Here is an 18206-nt window from a genome sequence, read left to right as displayed (position 1 = left end):
GGATGCAGAAAGAAGGGAGACGATGAGGAGCCAAATCCTAGGGCCACCCTTTTAACAACCATGGCCATATACACTTGTCATTTGTCCATAAAAGGCTATATAAACTGAAATAATTTAACACAGTAATTGGATGTGTCAAGGAAATGTAAACTTCTCTATAAAGATAATGAGCAAGAATGGCAAGAGTTTCCTGGGCAAAGAGTGATTTCCTATGCACACTGATTGCTCAGAGCCAACCATCTTCCACAATGGGGACTCTGGGTGACAGGCACAGAAAGCTGTGACTGGGAGGAAGGCTGGTTGGCTAATGCCAGATCCTGGGCTCTTGGCCACTCCATAGCTGACGTTCCTGGAAGCTGCACTTGAGAGCTGGGCAGGTTGGGACCACTCCCTCTCTAGGTTCTAGTGTTGCTCCAAAGACCTGGCGCTATTATCACCCCTTAAGCTCCTATGATTGACAGGTCTGTCTCCACTATCAGGTAGTGCTGGACCCTATGGTTTCCTCCAGAAGATCCCTGGTTTGGCAACAGGAGGTTTTCTGCAGGGAAAACCAAGAACTCCCTCCCTACCAGCCATGGTTAGACTCTCAATGTCAGCAGAGACTAAAGAGCCAAGCTGATTGGTGTCTCTACCCCAGTTCAGGAGGGTCTAGTTAAGTTCCATGTTAAGGGAACCTAAAGACTGCCTCAGCACTCTCTGGGTCTCTAGAGGACATTTGATTCCCAAAGCAGACCAGGGCTCCCAAGCAAGAGTGGGTACCAACTAGGGGAAGAAAAGAGGAAAGGCTTTCTTTGGTACACAGCTCCAGTACATGTGGAGCCCTGTAGCAGGAGGAGGCTCAGTGAGAGCAGAGGCCAGAGATGTGTAAGTGAAATCAGGTCACAGCCCTGCAGGACCTAGCCCCTCAAAGCCCATTGGCCTGCAGAGGTCCTGTCCCCGGGAGCTTGCTTGTCACACTGAGGTAAAACAGGACTCATTCTCTGGGAAGATGTCTCAGAAATGCCTTTCTTTGTCTTTCTTTTTCAGGACCACATTTAAAGAGTTTGCGGAGAAACACGGCCGGGATCAGAGGTTTCGTCTTGTTCAGAAGCGGAAGGATCAGGAGCACTTTTTCAACCAGTTCATACTTATCCTAAAAAAACGGGACAAGGAAAACAGACTAAGGCTCCGGAAGATGAGATGAGTCTGTGCAGATGCAATATGACAGCAGGCAGCTGAGTGTGCGCTTGGGGGGAATTAGGTGGCAGTGGCCGGCTGCTCTGCTCAGTCCAGGCGGCCGGGGCACTGGATGTTCTCAGAGAATTACTGTTTCATATTGAAGCTCCCTCTTTTGTACATTGTTCCCAGTTTGATGCATTTCTAATTGCCATGAGATGTCGAGTCTTTAAGTGTTTTAATTATGCAAATTACTTGTAATATACACAAATTATAAACCCACTGCAGGTTTGTGGCAAAGCAGCAGCAGGAAATGTGGATAATCATCTTGAGGTGTTGCCTCCGCTCCAAAGGACTGTCTAGAATTTACCCGAGATTTTTGTGAATCACCCCCTTTTGTGCAGGCCTCCCATGGTGTCCCTAGATCAAGGCCCCTTGTCTCCTGAGTAGTAGAAATGGGTTCCATTATTCATCACAGTGACAACCAGACATTTGACACTCGTGTGAATCGTGACCACCTGCAGGTGACTAAGAGTGACTGGCTTCTCTGAAGGTGTATCCCAGCCAGGAGAAGGGAGCCATGCTGGCTGTCAGAGGTCCTTCCTAAGAAGAATTATTTTGTACAAAATCATCATATTACTATTTGAGTTATTTTTATTGTATGCCCAGAGTTTGCATGAGATTTTTCTCATCATCTTTGTATAAAAATTTAAAATTTTTTTTAACCAATAAATATTTTAAACCAGCATGTTTTCTGACTGAGGCACGCCCCACTTTCTTAGTCAGCAAAAGTGAATTAAATAAAGACTTCCAATTTCAGAAGATTGCAGAAGGAGGTAAGTGCATGCCATGCTGTGTCAGGATACTGGAACAGACCCGGCTCCCTACACCTGCCTGCTGCTATGGATGGGGGCACACCCTGCTGAAAATCTCAGCAGACTAGCTTTTTAGATTATTGAATGTCAGCTTATTTCTTTCAAGGCCATGGAGTCCCTCTTCAGAGACAATGCCCTTGTTCCTTGCCGCCCACTGACAGCCTCCTCGCCTGCCTTCTTCATGGTCTCACACATCTTAGACTGCACTTGGGTATGGTGGCATCTATACCATGCTTGCTTGATGAGCTCTGGTCCTAACACCTATGCCATAAACCATTCAAGTTTCTCTGTTGGGTGACTCATGGCCCTTCTTAGGATCAGGATAGCAACAGATCTATAGCCTAACTGGCCCTGACCTCGGAGATAATAAACTTTCCAGTCAGGCTTTGGAGGGGCTGGTGCCAAGTCAGCATGCCAGTGAACAGTCATAACTGGAGACCACCCTGTGGCTTGAACAGGACTTTTTAAAGAAAGAATTGCTAATACCATAAGTGTCTGAGGTTATGAGGTCTACGTCCAGATACTAATGAATAATGTAATGACAGATGACTAGAACAGCTACTCCCTATCTGAACAGAGGCCTTTAGCCATGACTGCAGTACAACCTGACTGGACAGGGTATAGCCCTGGTTTGGCGAGAGGCAGATAAGTATGGCCATGCTGGTAAGAGCTTGGTGGAATTTCACCCCAGAGCCTAGGAGAACTACTCATGTGTCTTTGTCTCATTAGGAAAACTCTATTCCAATCCACCTAGGCAAGGTGTCAGGGTGGGGGTGTTGGTTCCACTAGGGGTGCTGTCTTCTGGGCTTTTGGGACAGGGGCTAGAGAAAAAGTGGAAGCTTGGGGGATGGGGCTTGGAGGGTGGAGCCTCCAGGACCCCTGCGTTTGGACAAAAGCAGTCCTCATTTCCACATGGGGTGGCCACCGAGAACTCATTTGCCCAGCGAGATTGGTAACTTGAGCACAGAACACCATGTCTACAGCCTGAATGGAGTTCTTAAATGTCTCTCAACCAGCATAGTGTGGGATGTGAGTAATGTAAGTATGCCCTGAAAAGTGGAAACAGTGTGGGCAGGGATGGGTCTCAGCACCTTGGGAAGCCATCAGTCCACTCACTCCCAGTTCTGGGCTTGCCCCTCTAATGTGGCTCACTCTCTCTGTGCCCACACCTCTGTTGCAGTTGGACTCCTTGTCATCTGCGGATAGCAGGAAAAGGACAAGCTTTGGACCCCTTCACTCCTAGATGCCTCCATGTCTAGCAACGGTGGAAACAGAATGGACATGGGAGGGGAAGAGAGAGTTGGTGTTGGTTGTATCTCCCTCCCTGGTCATCCTGGGGGCTCCAGGTCAAAACACTCTGGGTAACTGTCACACAGTGGGAACCTACAAGGAAAAGGCTACCATTTCTGTCCCTTCGGTATCTCATCTACTGAGGACTTTGCCGTCCTCAACTTTAGCTCTGGTTCCGTTTCTGCCGTAATCACTGCTCCATTGAGCCTTCTCGATGATGCTTGTTTAGGAACCATATGCTTGCTGTCAGCCCTGACCTGTGCCATCACCAATGGTACCAGCAGTGCTATTGTCATACACAGCAGAGTGGGTGTCTGTGTGTCAGTCACACGCACACAGATTGGCCCTACACAGTTACATCTGAATTGCTTTCAACAGGATGTGGAGAGGGCCATGTGTTCCCAGCCTCGCTGAGGGACACAGTCCAGGGGCAATAACTCATAGGCAACCCCAACCTGTAAAGAAAGTAGCTAGGGTCTTCATCTACATATGTGGGAGCTAACATTTTTGTGCACATAAACATGACAGCTCCTCTATATTCATGCCCATCTGTGGATCATTGGGTATGTATATGATGCAGATGAGTTCAACTGTAGTCAGATATGAGTCCAAGGAGAGAAGGATGCTGTACAAATCCATGGGCATATGCGTCAGTGACATATGAATCCTCTTCCCCCTTTGAGGGCTGCAGGTGTGGCTTACCTTTTGCAATCTTTAAGTCATTCCAGAAAGACAACAAACTTCAGCAAGGCTCCTCTTGCCACTTCCTTTATGTTCTGCTGTTGTCTCCATAATTCTAAATGCCAGTAACGTGACAAGGGGTGAGCTCCATAGTCACCTCTCTGTGTTAAATAATAAATAATCATAAATAATACATCCTCTGCCTGAGTCAGTCCATCAGCTGACACCGAATACTCCCAAAGGACGAGAGTATTGGAAGGCCAGGCAGTCTTCCTGCCGCAGCTGCTGATGAAACTTCAGAAAGTAGTGGGCAGTGGCATGACTGCCATCCTAATCTCCATGGGGATCACCTTCTCCCTACAGCATTCCCAAGGAATCTACATTCACTGCTCTGGCCCAGGCTAGTGAATTCCCTACCCACAGTGCCCTTTCTGTATCCCTACCCAACAGCTCTCAGCTTCTCATTGGTGGTGAGAGTTATTCCTTCCCTGTCACACTAGAACTTCCTGTCTAGTGCAGATGCTCTGCAGGAAACTCAACCCCTGACTCTATGTTAGCTAGCTTGAGTGGTGACTCACATTGCAGATAAAACAATAATTATACCAAGGAATCAGTGGTTTTCTGATCCCTGATGAGCGCCCCCCCCCCCGGATCAGGGATTCTGCTTGTCCAAGTCTCTGTCTCACCATTAAGGGGTGTCTTGTGTGGCTTCTGGAGTAACAGTGAGCCTGATGTATCAGTCATTTGCAGTGCTAATCTTCCTCCAGGGCACAGAGAGGAACAGCTCTAGGGAGACTTTTCACACTGCCCTGTGGTGGTTAGCCCATGGAAGACCTCTGAATATCTCCTCCATACATGCAGTGGAGTCCTGCCAGGTGCTCAACTGAAGGCCTGGTTCCTGGTCCTGGTGGGACAGGCATGCTGAACTCCCTGCTACTCCTGGTTCTTGGAACTGTGTTTCCTATAAGCTCATTCCTCTCAGGCTTGATGTACAACTCTATGTCTCTCTTCTTCCCTTCCTCCTTGCCCTTCTTTCTTCTTCCCAACATCCCTCCCTTCCTCCATCCTTCCTTCTCTTTATCTACCTCTCCTTTCTTTCCTTTCTCCTTTTTCTCCCTCCATTCCAACTTCGTTTCTGAAGAAGAATAAGTATCCCAAGGCCAGAAAGCTAATGATGACTATACAGCCCTCTCGTCCTAGAGGAGAAGAAGGCCCTCCTGAGGTGATGCCCAGAGTCTCTCAGGCAAGACAGTAGAATGGAGGATACAGCCTGTAGTTGTATTTTAGTTATGGACAGCAGTTGAGGTCTGGCATACCCCATGACCCCCGTTAGCCATTTAGATAGCAATGGATTCATTCTATTGACATTTGCCCATTTTTTCTCCCTCCCTTTTTCCAAACCCTGCCTGTCCACCCTCACTGGCTTTCTTTGGAAACATGACAACCTAAGGGACTGTCATTTACTCATACAAGATAGCAACTATTCTTATCAGTGACCTCGAACAACTCACCTCTGAGCTATGATCTGTAAGCTTATTTCACATTTAACTTGGGGAACAGTCCTGGAGTCCTTGGGGAACAGTCCTGGAGTCCTTGGGGAACAGTCCTGGAGTCCTTGGGGGACAGTCTGGCTCCTACTTGGCCTTCCATTCTGCAGACCAGCTTCCAATCCCTGAGGTATCTGTTCTCCTGGGTGACTGAATGAGTCACCTCTAGCAGCATGAAACATCAGCCAGAAGCAGGCGCATAAGTCCATTCCTGATCTGACAAACCTTGGAGGAGCAGGAAGGGAGATGTTTGTAGGGTAACAACTCCTCTGTTCATCTGGCATCTAGGTGCTTGTTTTCTGAGACAGCCCATCCAGGCTGCATGTGGGTTTGCAATGCCGGTGACACGTTCCTCAAATGATGAATTACTTCCATCCTGGTCACCCCATCCAACGCTCTCACCCTCCTATGACCTCGGTTTGCAAACCACAAATGAAAACAGCTGCTGTCCTGCTCCAGACGCTTCGGTCCTCCACACATAAAAGTTTGTTACCAAATGACTTTGCCAACTCATTGCTGTCAGAGCCTCAAGCAGACAATTTGCTCTGGGCACTGATGGGATAACCCACAAACAGAGATTGTGTTGAAATGGAATGCTCTTGTGAGTGAGCAGCCCGAATAACAGCTTCATCTGCCTTCTGCCGAGCCCTCAAGCCACCTGCTCAGGCACGCTGCCATGAGGCACCCACGGCACTTCATCCTGACTCTCCCAGCTCTACTCTTTGAAGACCAATTGCAACACTGGGACTCTTCTCCAGTGATTTCCTCTGGGATTTGAAGGATGCTTGGGAGAGTTAGAAAGGGTGCCGAATTGTCCACCCCAGCATATTGAGCATAAACAACAGAGATGTCATATTTTGCACAGCTCATACAGGCCTTGGCATGACTTAGGAAAACCAAGCAGTCTCAAGAATGGCAAGAGGGTCTCATGAGTACATGTCAGCCCTTGGTGCCCAGCTCTCTGGCTGCTGCCTCTGCCTGCTCTTGTCTTGAGGGAAAAGATTCCTTCTTTGTGAATCCCATGGCCACCAGTTCTCACTACACATATTCTAAATACCTTCCTTCAGCCTAGTGCCTTTCCCTCCAGAAGCTTTGTGTCAGCAGGTCTCTGCTCATAGAGCTCCCATGCCTCTCACAGGTAAGCTAGAATTTATAAGGCTTTGTCAGCTCTGGGTCTGTCCCACTCTGCCTGAGCAGTCTCTGAAGGACTCTGCCTTGGGGATTCTTGCATTCCTCATAAAGTCTCCAAATATTGAGGTGTCCAACCTTGTGGGAAGATCTTAATTACAGGGTTTAGTGGGCCACCTGGCAGGAAACAGCCCGTCTGGAGACAGGCGGCCTAATGACTTTGGGAGAGGGAACCTTGCTATTGGCTGCTTTTATACTTTTAGCATAGTTGGAATGGTAAGGGAAAAAAGACTGTCATCTGTGGCCAGGGTTTTCTAGTGTGCGGCAAACATCTGTGCACCCGCTTCATCTTCTCTCCCAGGACCAGATCCACATTCTCAGTTCCCTAGATGTCTAGACCTTGACTATATCACAGTGCTGGTTCCTCCTGTGCCAGGAGGTAGGTACTAAGCATGTACACTCTCAGAAGGGCCTAATGGGAGATGCCCACCTGCAGGTACTCTGTAGGCCTGCCAGGCTAGAAGACACTTAGGGACGCTTCTAGATTAAGGAGAGACTTCACCCTGGCCATTCTTGTTCAATATCTCAGCTTATGCACAAATCCCTTCCCCTCAGTCTGAATATTCTCTTTCTTTGAGCTTTCCCCAGCCTCCTGCCCAGAAAGTGGGGAACCAAGGCTCTGCTTTGTTCTTGAACTCAACAGCCTCCTGGGCAGCACTGCAGACCCAGTATGTTATACACAAAGACTCCTGCCACTGCTGGAGCTTCAGACATGAGGCTGCTCATCAATAGCCTCACTTATAGCACAGCTACCTACATAAGCCCATGCCTTCTCCCCACTGTAGATGTCTATGTCGTCCAGTCTAATATATAGATTATATATATATATATACATATATACATATATATATATACATATACATATATATACATATATATATATATATATATATATTTCTCTTAGCTAGTTTTTACCTCTGGTTTTCTGTGGCTTTTTATGAACTGTTGCATGGCCGGGGAGGTGTGTATGTGTATGTGTATGCCTCTGTGTGTGTGTGTGTGTGTGTGTGTGTGTGTGTGTGTGTGCTTCTGTGTATGTGCCACAGGTTCCAGAAGCTCATTGGGCACAGGGTCAGAAACCACTGTTCCTTCCACCTACTGTTACATCCTGCCCCTCTTCATCTTAACTGAGACCCATCTGTCTACCTGCTTCCCAGTCACCTGAATAAATCACCGTGGCCAGAGAATAGGGAAAAAGGAGAGGCATCAAGATCAACATTTAAAGAAGCCTATGGACAGAGAAAGACTGGAAGTCCTTCAACATCTGGGCTTCTTATAACAAACAGAGCGTGCTTTAGAAAAGTTTGTGGCATACAAACATGGGTAGTGGTGCTGTGTAAATGTCCTATCAGTCGTGGACCTGTTACCCAGAATTTCCCTCAGCTTATTAGCCCAGTCTTGCTCTCAGGAATGCTCTCCATTTTCTAATAAATGCTCTCTCTTTCTAACCATTTTCCCCTGTCTAATTCTTTGTCCTAAGACAGGAGAACTCAGGTACTTCAGCAGGGTCCCCCAGACTCTGTTCCACTCCCACAATACCAAGACTGTATAAGATAGAGATGGAGTTAGGAGGCTGAAGTTTCCCTTTCAAGGGAGAAGTTTTGGATGTGATGTTTCATTCTAGAATATTTCTCTTGCCGAATCCTTAAGGATGTCCTCCTGCACTATGCGGCCTCAGGTGTGATTCTGATCCTCCAAGGCTTGATGGCAGTTTCTGAAGATGACAGTGTCCTAAACTAACCAGCAGTGTGCCAGGAGGGTGAATTTTTCTCCATTAAAGCTTAAACTGGAATATGGTAGGGGTTTGTGTGTGTGTGTGTGTGTGTGTGTGTGTGTGTGTATGTGTGTGTGTGTGTGTGTGTGACAGCCCAAGGTTCCAGAAGCCTCTACATTGCTTGCACCTCTCAGATTTTAGCATCCACATCTTTGTGCCTTCATGCACCCCTACCCAGATCCTTAACCTCTCTTCAGTGTAGGACTCCCAGGGGAAGTGGCCCAGCCCCTGTGATCATCCCTCGGTGGAATCCTGTCTCCTAGAGTGTGTAGAAGTCAAGGAAATGAGAACAAATGGGATGATCACTCCCGTGAGAGGACAGATTGCTCCTTGGAGCATTCCAACAGAGGCAGTGTGGACTCCAGTGGGGATTTCCCTTGATTCATCTCCACGTCCATTGGAGACGAATCTCTCCATTTTAGTCCTCTAATTCTGCCATGAAGTTGCAAAATGTGGGTGTCCCATATGCTCTTTACAATAAATCACCTCTGGCAAAGTGTGCTGAGGAATGAATCACTTTTACTGCCACTCTGACATCCTCTGCCTCTCCAATGCTCACATCTAATAACAAAGTCAAGGCTCTGCACCCCTCCTCCCCTTCCCTCCTACCCCTCCCCTGCCTCTTGGACTAACAGCATTGAAATGCTTTCTTGATTCAAAGGCACTTGCAAAGAGGTCTCTTCTTATCCATTAGCAGGCCTACGATTAAAAGGAAGGATCTTGATAATTCATCACCCAGATGAGAAGCAAGCACACTATGTGATCCACCTTCTGGCTGGACTCCCAGTCACAGCTCCTTGTCATGGCATCCAATTCTTACCTGCTTGGGTGGGACTCCTTTCAAGACAGGCTCTATGGACTGTGAAGGGACAGTTGTCCCAAATGGCTCTTCCCTGGGGTCAGAAAGAACTCTTGGCAGCACATTTTCACTACACTAAATTTCAGCTAAATCACAGGCCCAGGACCATAATGGGAAGACATAAAAGAGGCCCACAAAACACTCTGAATTTTTAGATTTTATTTAGGATATAAAAGAAATATTTATTACCGTCCTACACATAATAAATAGTTCTTGCAGTTTTCACCCTCCCTGCAGCCTACCCCGTATTTTAGAGTGAAAATGGCTTGTACAAACCAGAGCCTCTCTCCTCTGCATGCCTCCACCAAGTCCATGGAAGCAAATGAAGTTCTGCCCTTGCTCACCAGCCTCAGCAGTAAATTGTTTCTTGTGCTGATTCATTTAGTCTCTGCTTCTTGGCCAGGCTGAAATCCATGCAGCTACTTGGTAAGTCGGAACAGCAAATCTAGGGCTGACATCTGAAGTGTGCTGGTCCTTGGGCGGGGGGCGGTTCTTGGCTGTCTGAACTCCATGTCTCCACCAGAACTCCAGCTGCAGATGGCAAAGTGTCTAAGTCTTGCCGTATCCTTGGAGAACTCCAAGAGTGGGAAAGAGAAGTGGGAATGGACCACCCCAACCTGATGTCTAATTGCAAAAGAAAGCTGTGGGTCAGTGGAAGCTGTGTCCCTGCAGAACAGCTCTATCCATATCAGGTGACCCCCCCCCCCCTGCCCGCAGTATGAAGAAGGCCTCTCACACAAACCTCACATAGACACAGAAGCATCAAATGACAGCCCAACTTTATAACTGAGTCACAGAGAGGCAGTGAGCCCTCAGTCTGGTCCTAGAGCATGGACAGGACGGCTTGAAGACTTGGGTGTCCAGCACAGCTTCACTGTCCTGGGGCAGCTGGTAAGAGATGAAACCCATTAGAGAACTTTTCTTGGCTATGCTAAGAGTCATTCACCTAAAGCATCAGCTTCCCAGTACCTACAGTACCTGGGAAAATTTTTTTGCAAGCTTCTTTGAGGCTCAGAAGAAGCATCTTGCAAGGGATACCCATGTGCATCTTCCTGTGGACCAGAGAATTCAGGGCTAGATGGGCAAGCTCTTGAAACATTGACAACCCAGGTTTCTTTCCCTACTTAGATAGGCATTCTCATGTAATAGAGGTCACAGAGAGTAGAGGGGACAGATATGAAGCCCCTGGACTATAATGGACTCCAGTCCCATTGAATGCTACTGGCATGATGGGGGAGGAGTGTCCTCCTAGGTCATCCTTGCTATCTGCACCCAGAGAAGGAGTCTCTGCTCCAGCTTCCTTGAGTATGGAGCCAGCGATGAGCTAGAAAAGGCTAGGGAACTAGTATGGACAGGCGAGGGGATCAACATCCACCAGACCTAGCTGGGACCTGGGATGATCTCAGCTCTGCTCTGTGATTGCTGAGCTTAATCGCCCCTGCAGAGGTATTACTATAATCCTATCTTCTTATTTTTCAGGCTGAGATAGGATGGAGAATATATAACCTGATTATGCACCATATAATGTATTAAGCCAGCAAGGCCTTAAAATTAAAACATTTAAAAAGGACTATCTAGGGAGGTAGTTAAAATCCATTTAAATCTTTATCAAATAATGAAAATATCTTCAGAAAAAAAAAAAACATCAGCCTCTTAGCTACATGTTCACCTCTAGGAATGCTTGTGTTTTTAAATATGCATCTAAAGGCAGATTTACAGGAAAGCCTCTTCAAGATTTAAAGCTCTTCTTGGCTACATGTTGCCTAAGGAGGCTGGGTGCAAGGTGAATTCCTTAAGGTATCTTGAACCATGCATGAAGTTTGGGGGCTGTGGAGCAAAAAGGACAGTCTAGAGTTGGAAGAGAGATGATGTTCTGCTGGGCCTTGGTCCATTTCTTTACTTTGAGATACTTGGCTGTATTTTATAGGCAGTATTAGTTGGGGCAGCCTGAGCCAAGTCTATCCTGCAGGTCTGAGGGTTTAGAATATGTCATTTCTAAGCCATGTTTTGCTTTGATGATGACAACCTAGAAGGCCATCTGCAGACAGCAATAGGTTTAAAGTGTCATTCCAGGACTTCCATAGAAGATTTGTGACATCTGATGCCATTTCAGCACGAGCTTGTAGGAGTCAACCACAACCTGACCTGGTCAGATAGCCTTGACTCCATCTCTAGGTGACTCTACTCATCTGTTCCTGCCTGTAGGGTTCCAATCCAGGGCTTTGCTCTGCTTTTCTCAGTAACCTAGACAATGTTAACCAGAAATGTATGGACATGTGGACCTGGGCAATGCTGGGCACTGGGAGGTCCAGAGAGGCAAATGTGCGGATGTGTATCTGAGATACAGGGTCTTGCCTCAGTGGAAACTTGGGCCTATGTCAGTGTGTTTTGATCACTCCTGTTCTCAAAGCATGGGTGCTATAGGGTAGAGTTGTGTGTATATGAGTGACATGAGTTTACACACTGAACAGTGATGAAGAAACAAGTAAGAAGTATGAACATTTACATGTTGACATGGATGGAGCAAGTTTGTCACATGTGATCTAACCATAGCTGAGTCCAGGACTGTCTCACAAACAACAGGTGCTTCCCAGTGTGAATGAAGGCACATTTTCATTTATCCCAACACTTTCTAATTTTTCCTACTCTGTAAAATGCAGGTGTTTGATAATTAGGGTCTCAGAAACTTGAATTATGCAATATCTTTTTGAAATATTTATCTTATTCTACTATAAAAAGCATTTTTTAAATGAGCATATAAACCAAAAATATCTTGTAGCTGTTCTATAAACAGAACCATGAGACTATGCAGTTGTGTGAGCAGTATTCGGTGGTGTGAGTGTTATTCTGTAGTATGAACATTACTTGTGGTGTGAGGAATACTCAGCAGTGTGAGCATCATTCTGTAGTGTGAGCATTATTTGTGGTATGAGCAGTACTCAGCGGTGTAAGCATTGTTTTTTAGTGTGTTATTTGTGGTGTGAGCAGTATTCGGTGGTGTGAACATTGTTCTTTAGTGTGTGTGTGTGTGTGTGTGTTATTTGTGGTGTGAGCAGTATTCAGTGGTGTGAACATTGTTCTTTAGTGTGTGTGTGTGTGTGTGTGTGTGTGTGTGTTATTTGTGGTGTGAGCAGTATTCAGTGGTGTGAACAGTATTTGGTGGTCTGGGCAGCATGGCAGCATTTTCAAGAAGTGATTTTCAGGTTGGGGAAGTTCTGAAGGAACCTCTAACGGTCTGAGAGTCAGCCACAGTCAGGACAGGAAGGACTCTCTGATGGTGGAGCCAGGGCTCATGTAACTGGAATGGTGTCTTCATGTGGCCTACAAAGCTGCGTTCACCTCCAATGCATCCTCCTAATGAACTGTGAGTGCTGCTCAGTCCGGGACTGGGTGGGTACTCTTTGGGGTAGGAGGTGGGCTCTGTCTTTCAAAGTAAATGTTCACTTACTTTTCACAAAATATTGATTCAAGAAACCACAAAGGATGGCACTGGGCAAATGCCTTGATGGGTAAGAGTTCTTGTTCTACAAACATGAGGACCTGAGGTTAAAATAAATCCTCTGGACCAGTTATGAAAACAGAGCATGGCCTCATGTGCCTGTAACCCCAGCATTGCAAGGTGAGAACAGATCATGAGACTAGTCTAAACCGCATCCAGTTCAGTGAGAGAACCTGTCTCAAGGCAATAAGAAAGACTACAATAGAAGAAAACACCCAACTTCTGCATATACACACATGGGTTCATTTACTAATACACCCACATAAGTACACCACCAAACACACACACACACACACACACACACACACACACACACACTGTCATACTGGCACATGCACATACATGGGTTTATGTACCCACATACTACGTCCCTCCACACACTCACAGGCACAGGCATGCATACACACAAGCACACAGGCACAAAGGCACACATGCACACACCTACACAGTCTCAGTGAGTTCTACCATACCACTAAAGAAGTAGGTTGTCCCACCCCTGATCTACCTACCTTTCATTCTATTGCTATTTAGTCTGCATCTCAACCAGACCCATGCTTCCTGTTGTCATGAGAATCCCGTCTTAGAAGACCACTCAGACACAGTCTAGAACCCACTGAAAGTCTTTATTCTAGCTGGCTGGGACTACACTCAGGTATTTGGGACTCAATTGTAGTACTGAGTGTTTAGAATAGGGGATGTTTAAAGGCAAATACCACATCCTGGTACCTTGCCCAGTAGCTACAGGGGGAGGTTTTCCATAAGTCAGCAGCTTCACAGACACTAAGATTAGCAATTAGCTGGAGGAGGAGATTTGCACAGGTGGGCAGTTAACTGAGCTATCTTGACCTCGGGTTCCTAGAACAGAACTGGGTAACTTTCCATGCGGTGTGCCATCGAGGACATCAAAATGGTCTCAACACGAATGTAAGATGGAGGAACCTCTCCACCATCTTGTCTTGCCATATCCAGGTTTTGGAGAAACACACCCGCTCCTTTTCTTGATGTTAGCACGTGTCCTCTATTTCCACTTAGGTCTCAGATCCACTTTAACTCCGACCTGTGAGCACTGTGAGCTGTGGCGGCAAGTGTCAGGGAGCCTAGAGCTTTTCAAGCAGCCCAAAAGCTTCATGTTTCCCTCTGAGTCCCGAGAGACATTGGCTTAGAAATATGCTCCATTTCTACCTGTATTTAGGTTTATTTAAGGAATTCCATACCTTCCATTGTTTCGCTGAATTATGTTCCAACAATACACTGTTTTAATCAGAGGCTATATTTTTACTTATATCTAGTAAGTCTCCCTTCATTGTTTCATCTTTACATCTTAAAGCTATTTTCTATTTTTAATATAAAATTTAGAAAATATTTATTTGATTTCAGAAAAAAAACTCCATGAAACTTATACATTAACCTAATGTATAGTTTTAAATACAGCTCTTCAGGAACAGGAGATCCGGCTCTATTCTGGTGAATACCACATTTTTAAGGAGTATTTGCAATTTTGCTGGGTAGGGCACTTGCCCAGTGTGTCTGAGGCCTTGCGATCTATCTAGACCCTGAATTCATCCCCATCACCGTGGAAACAAAACAAAATAAGCAATCCAAACAGAAGTACAGGTTTTCCTCATGTACTTTAATTTTCTTGTCTATATTTTTCTTCTGAATTGCCATTTAGACGGTGTCTTCCTATCTGCCGTGTCAGGCTTTGCTCGTAATTGAGCACATAGAAAGATAGTCCATTATCCTCTTCCATCAAGTACTAAGACTAACCAGACCAGACCCTGCTTAGCTTTGGATGCATTCAAGGCAGTATGGCTGTAGACACGCATTATCATTCTTACATCTGGTTCCTGGCCTGGGTCCCTTGTTCTGCTCTTGAAAACATATTCATGGTGGGGTTTGGGGGGTGTTTGAATAAAAGCATCCTTCACAAGCTCCTACATTTGAAGACTGGAGACTTAGAGGTCCCTGGCTGGTCATGCTGGGAAGGCTGTGGAACTTTTAGGAGGTGGAACTCTGCTGTGAGAAGTATGCCATTGGGGGTAGGCTTTACTGGTTTATAAGGTTACTCCCACTTCTTGTTCTCTCCGCCTCTTGCTTGCATTTGAAGATGTGAACTCTCAAGGTTCAGTCCCCATGCCCATGCCTGCTTCTTGTTGTCACGCCTCCGCATGGTGACAGAACCCTTCCTGATATTGTCATCTCTGGCCATGTGTCTTATCCCAGCAGCAGAAAAGCACCTAACACAGGCAGCTTTGGTGCAACATTTCACTTTTCCTTTTCCTTCCTCTGGCTTTTCCAGGATACTCTTACCTTCTGCGGCCAAAGGTGTTTGGTTTCAACCTGGACAAGGAACTGAGGTGCAAAGTTTACATACCAAAGCAGACCTGGCTTTCAGGCTCTCTCAGCATCCCTTAGTCCTTACCTAGCCATACCTGCCCCCAACCCTGAACTTTCCAGCCCATGGGCTGGTCTGCCCTCCTCTGAGAGGCTCCTCCCTATATAATCCAGACATTTTTGGCCTCTCCCTCTTCTCTCCTTTTCTATCTCTGTGCATGCCCACTTTCTTCTTTTTCTCTCCCTTCTCTACTCCCCACCCCTTTCCCCATGCCTTGGTGCTTGGGGCCAGTGAACTCAATCACGTGAGAGCAGCTTCCCAATAAACCTGCCTTTAATATAATCTAATCTGGTTTAAATTGGCTCATCTCACCGGTGGCAGGGAAATAACCTATCAAAGGGGACTTTCCTTTCCCACCTTCTATTACTTTTTCTTGTCTGACTTCTGTGACTGATTCCTTGCTGCAAAGACAGTGGGTAGTCTTGCAACAGCTATTTTCCCAACAACCAAGAGGCCTGCTTGAGCAGTGTTTCTGTGTCCAGTGCATTGCTGATTTTGACCACTAGTTCCTGGGGGTGAGATGTGTTTTATTCTTTGAGGCTAGCAATCCACCTGTCTTAGTTAGGGTTTTTATTCCTGCACAAAACATCATGACCAAAAAGCAAGTTGAGAAGGAAAGGGTTTATTCAGCTTATACTTCCACATTGTTGTTCATTACTTGGTGATGAAGTCAAGACTCGAACTCAAGCAGGTCAGGAAGCAGAAGCTAATGCAGAGGCCATGGAGGGATGTTACTTACTGACTTGCTCAGCTTGCTTTCATATAGAACCCAGGACTACCAGCCCAGGGATGGCACCACCCACAAGGGGCCCTCCCACCCCTGATCACTAGTTGAGAAAATGCCTTACAGCTGGATCTCATGGAGGCATGTCCTCAAGGGAGGCTCCTTTCTCTGTGATAACTCCAGATTGTGTCAAGTTGACACACAAAACCATCCAGTACATTACCTGACTGTTGTCATATCCTAGTGAGAGTTTATAGTGACCTGGCTTCCTCAGAGCATCATTTGTCTGCTGGTGACATGGCCTTTCACATGTATAGTCACAGTAGCAGCTATACCATTTGTGAACAGCTAAGCTCCATTATAGGAGGAATGCTGTTCTGTATTCACCCCCAGAGCATTTTTTAGGTACAGATCAACTGCAGGCTTCTGGAGTTTACAAGCTGAATTACAGCCCATGGTTCTGGCCTGATAAAGTTCAAAGGCCTCCTCTGGTTTGTCTTTACATCCTAAGGTGGGGAATCAAACCCTTGTTTCTGGTCCTTCCAAGGTTTATTTACATTTAAAACTCTCCGCAAAGTACATTGCCGGGAGTTTTCACTGGTCAGCCCTGGGCTTTCCTTTCTTGTACTGAACTAAAGCTGTGCGTGCTGTGCAGTCTCCTGACTATTGTCTTCACAAATAAGCATCCATTCTCCTGCATTTCCACCAGCCACTGATTTCTATTGTGTTAACGACAAGACAATACACAAATGAACTATGCCTTTCCCGTGGCTTCTTATAGGAGCACCCTAAGCTTCTCAGGGAACAAAAGCACTTGGTGGTCTCTCAGGATTATTTCCTCGTGTGCTTGTTGGTGAAAGAAGATGAAGTGATAAAGGTAAGGGCCTCCTGAGGGAAGCAGAAGACTGACTGAGGAATGCACATAGATCTGCTGAAGGCCGGTCCATGAACTCACCTCAGTATCCAGATGATGTGGGTGAGGTTTTCCAGAGAAGTAGACTCAGACTACTACATGAACAACTTTGTATATTTATTTTATAATATTTATTACAATAAATAAAAATGGGGGATTACTAGATTTGAGGCTCGGCAGCGCTACCAGGGCCATGTGCATGCTAGATAGCTTGGAAAACCAGTACCTGCTGAGTTCAGGAGTTTGAAAGCCTCAGAACAAGGGATTGGTGACACAGCCCCAGTCTAAGGCTGACCACCAGATACATGCACTAAAGCATCCCCTTAGCAGGAATAGTGGGCCTCCTCTATGTAAAGGCTGGGGGCCTCGAAGCTGCAAAAGCATCTCCTGCAGGAGGACCTAATTGAGGACTACCTGAAAGACCAAGGATTGCTGGTGCAGACAATGCCTGCCAATCAGAAACTGCTGTTGAGAAGAGATGCTTCCTTGGGATCAATGGGGCATGGGTGGAGGGTATTAAAGGAGCTTGCAGCAGTGCCTCTCACCTGCTCCCGAAGTCTGTGTCATTGACTCTGCACCACCTCACCTCCAACCCCCAAGGGCAGGTAGGGTCAGGCAGTGAGTTATCCAGGCACAGGCACAGGCAACATCTGGCACCTAATGTGGGTCTCAAACCCACAACCCTGAGATTAAGAGTCTCATACTCTACCGGCCAAAGAAGTTGGCTCTACTGCTTAGGGTGATGGCAGCAGTGGTGGGTGCAGCAACATGTTTTCAAGTGTGGGAGCATCCTTTGTTTACTTTTTTATGCCATCTGAACCCCCAGACAATTGGATGATGCTGACTATGTTCAGGCCAGGTCTTCACAAACAGCTGACCCCACATGCCCATGGGAAACATCTTCTCAGGCATATCAAGAGACAACTCTCAATGCTGACCATGTAACAGCCAGTACTCACCATCGCTCTTATCTTCTACATTCCTCAAATAGGAGAAACTTAACTCGTTTAGTTAATCATTCAGAAAGATTTGTAAGTTCGGATTTTTGTCCAGTCAATCAGCAGATTGCAAAAATTTTGCATTTGCCTTACCAGACAGCATTCATGGCTGTCCTGATTGTGTACAGACCTAACTTGTAATTCCTTATTTCTTAAACAACTGGTACATTCTTTTTCTTTTCTTTTTCTTTTTCCTTCATTCTTTCTTTTTTTTTTCTGTGCCAAACTTGTTGTTTTCGACTCACACTCCATTTACTCTCTTGCTTTCTGATATCAGGAATGACAAGCTAGCTGCTTCTGCTGGTGCA

General features: G+C 46.2%; 1 protein-coding gene across 1 annotated transcript in view; it reads left to right on the top strand.

The window, feature by feature from the left end:
* Tcerg1l (transcription elongation regulator 1 like) overlaps positions 1 to 1903 on the top strand; it is a 183019-nt gene extending 181116 nt beyond the window's left edge. The window contains exon 12 of the mRNA XM_031388667.1: positions 1027 to 1903. Within this exon, the coding sequence (XP_031244527.1) occupies positions 1027 to 1183 (157 nt within the window). The 3' untranslated portion in view covers positions 1184 to 1903. The remainder of the gene's footprint in view (positions 1 to 1026) is intronic.
* Positions 1904 to 18206: the final 16303 nt, after the last annotated feature.

Source organism: Mastomys coucha, unplaced genomic scaffold, assembly GCF_008632895.1.
Source record: "Mastomys coucha isolate ucsf_1 unplaced genomic scaffold, UCSF_Mcou_1 pScaffold21, whole genome shotgun sequence".
Taxonomy (NCBI): domain Eukaryota; kingdom Metazoa; phylum Chordata; class Mammalia; order Rodentia; family Muridae; genus Mastomys; species Mastomys coucha.
This window is presented reverse-complemented; position numbering and strand designations above follow the sequence as displayed.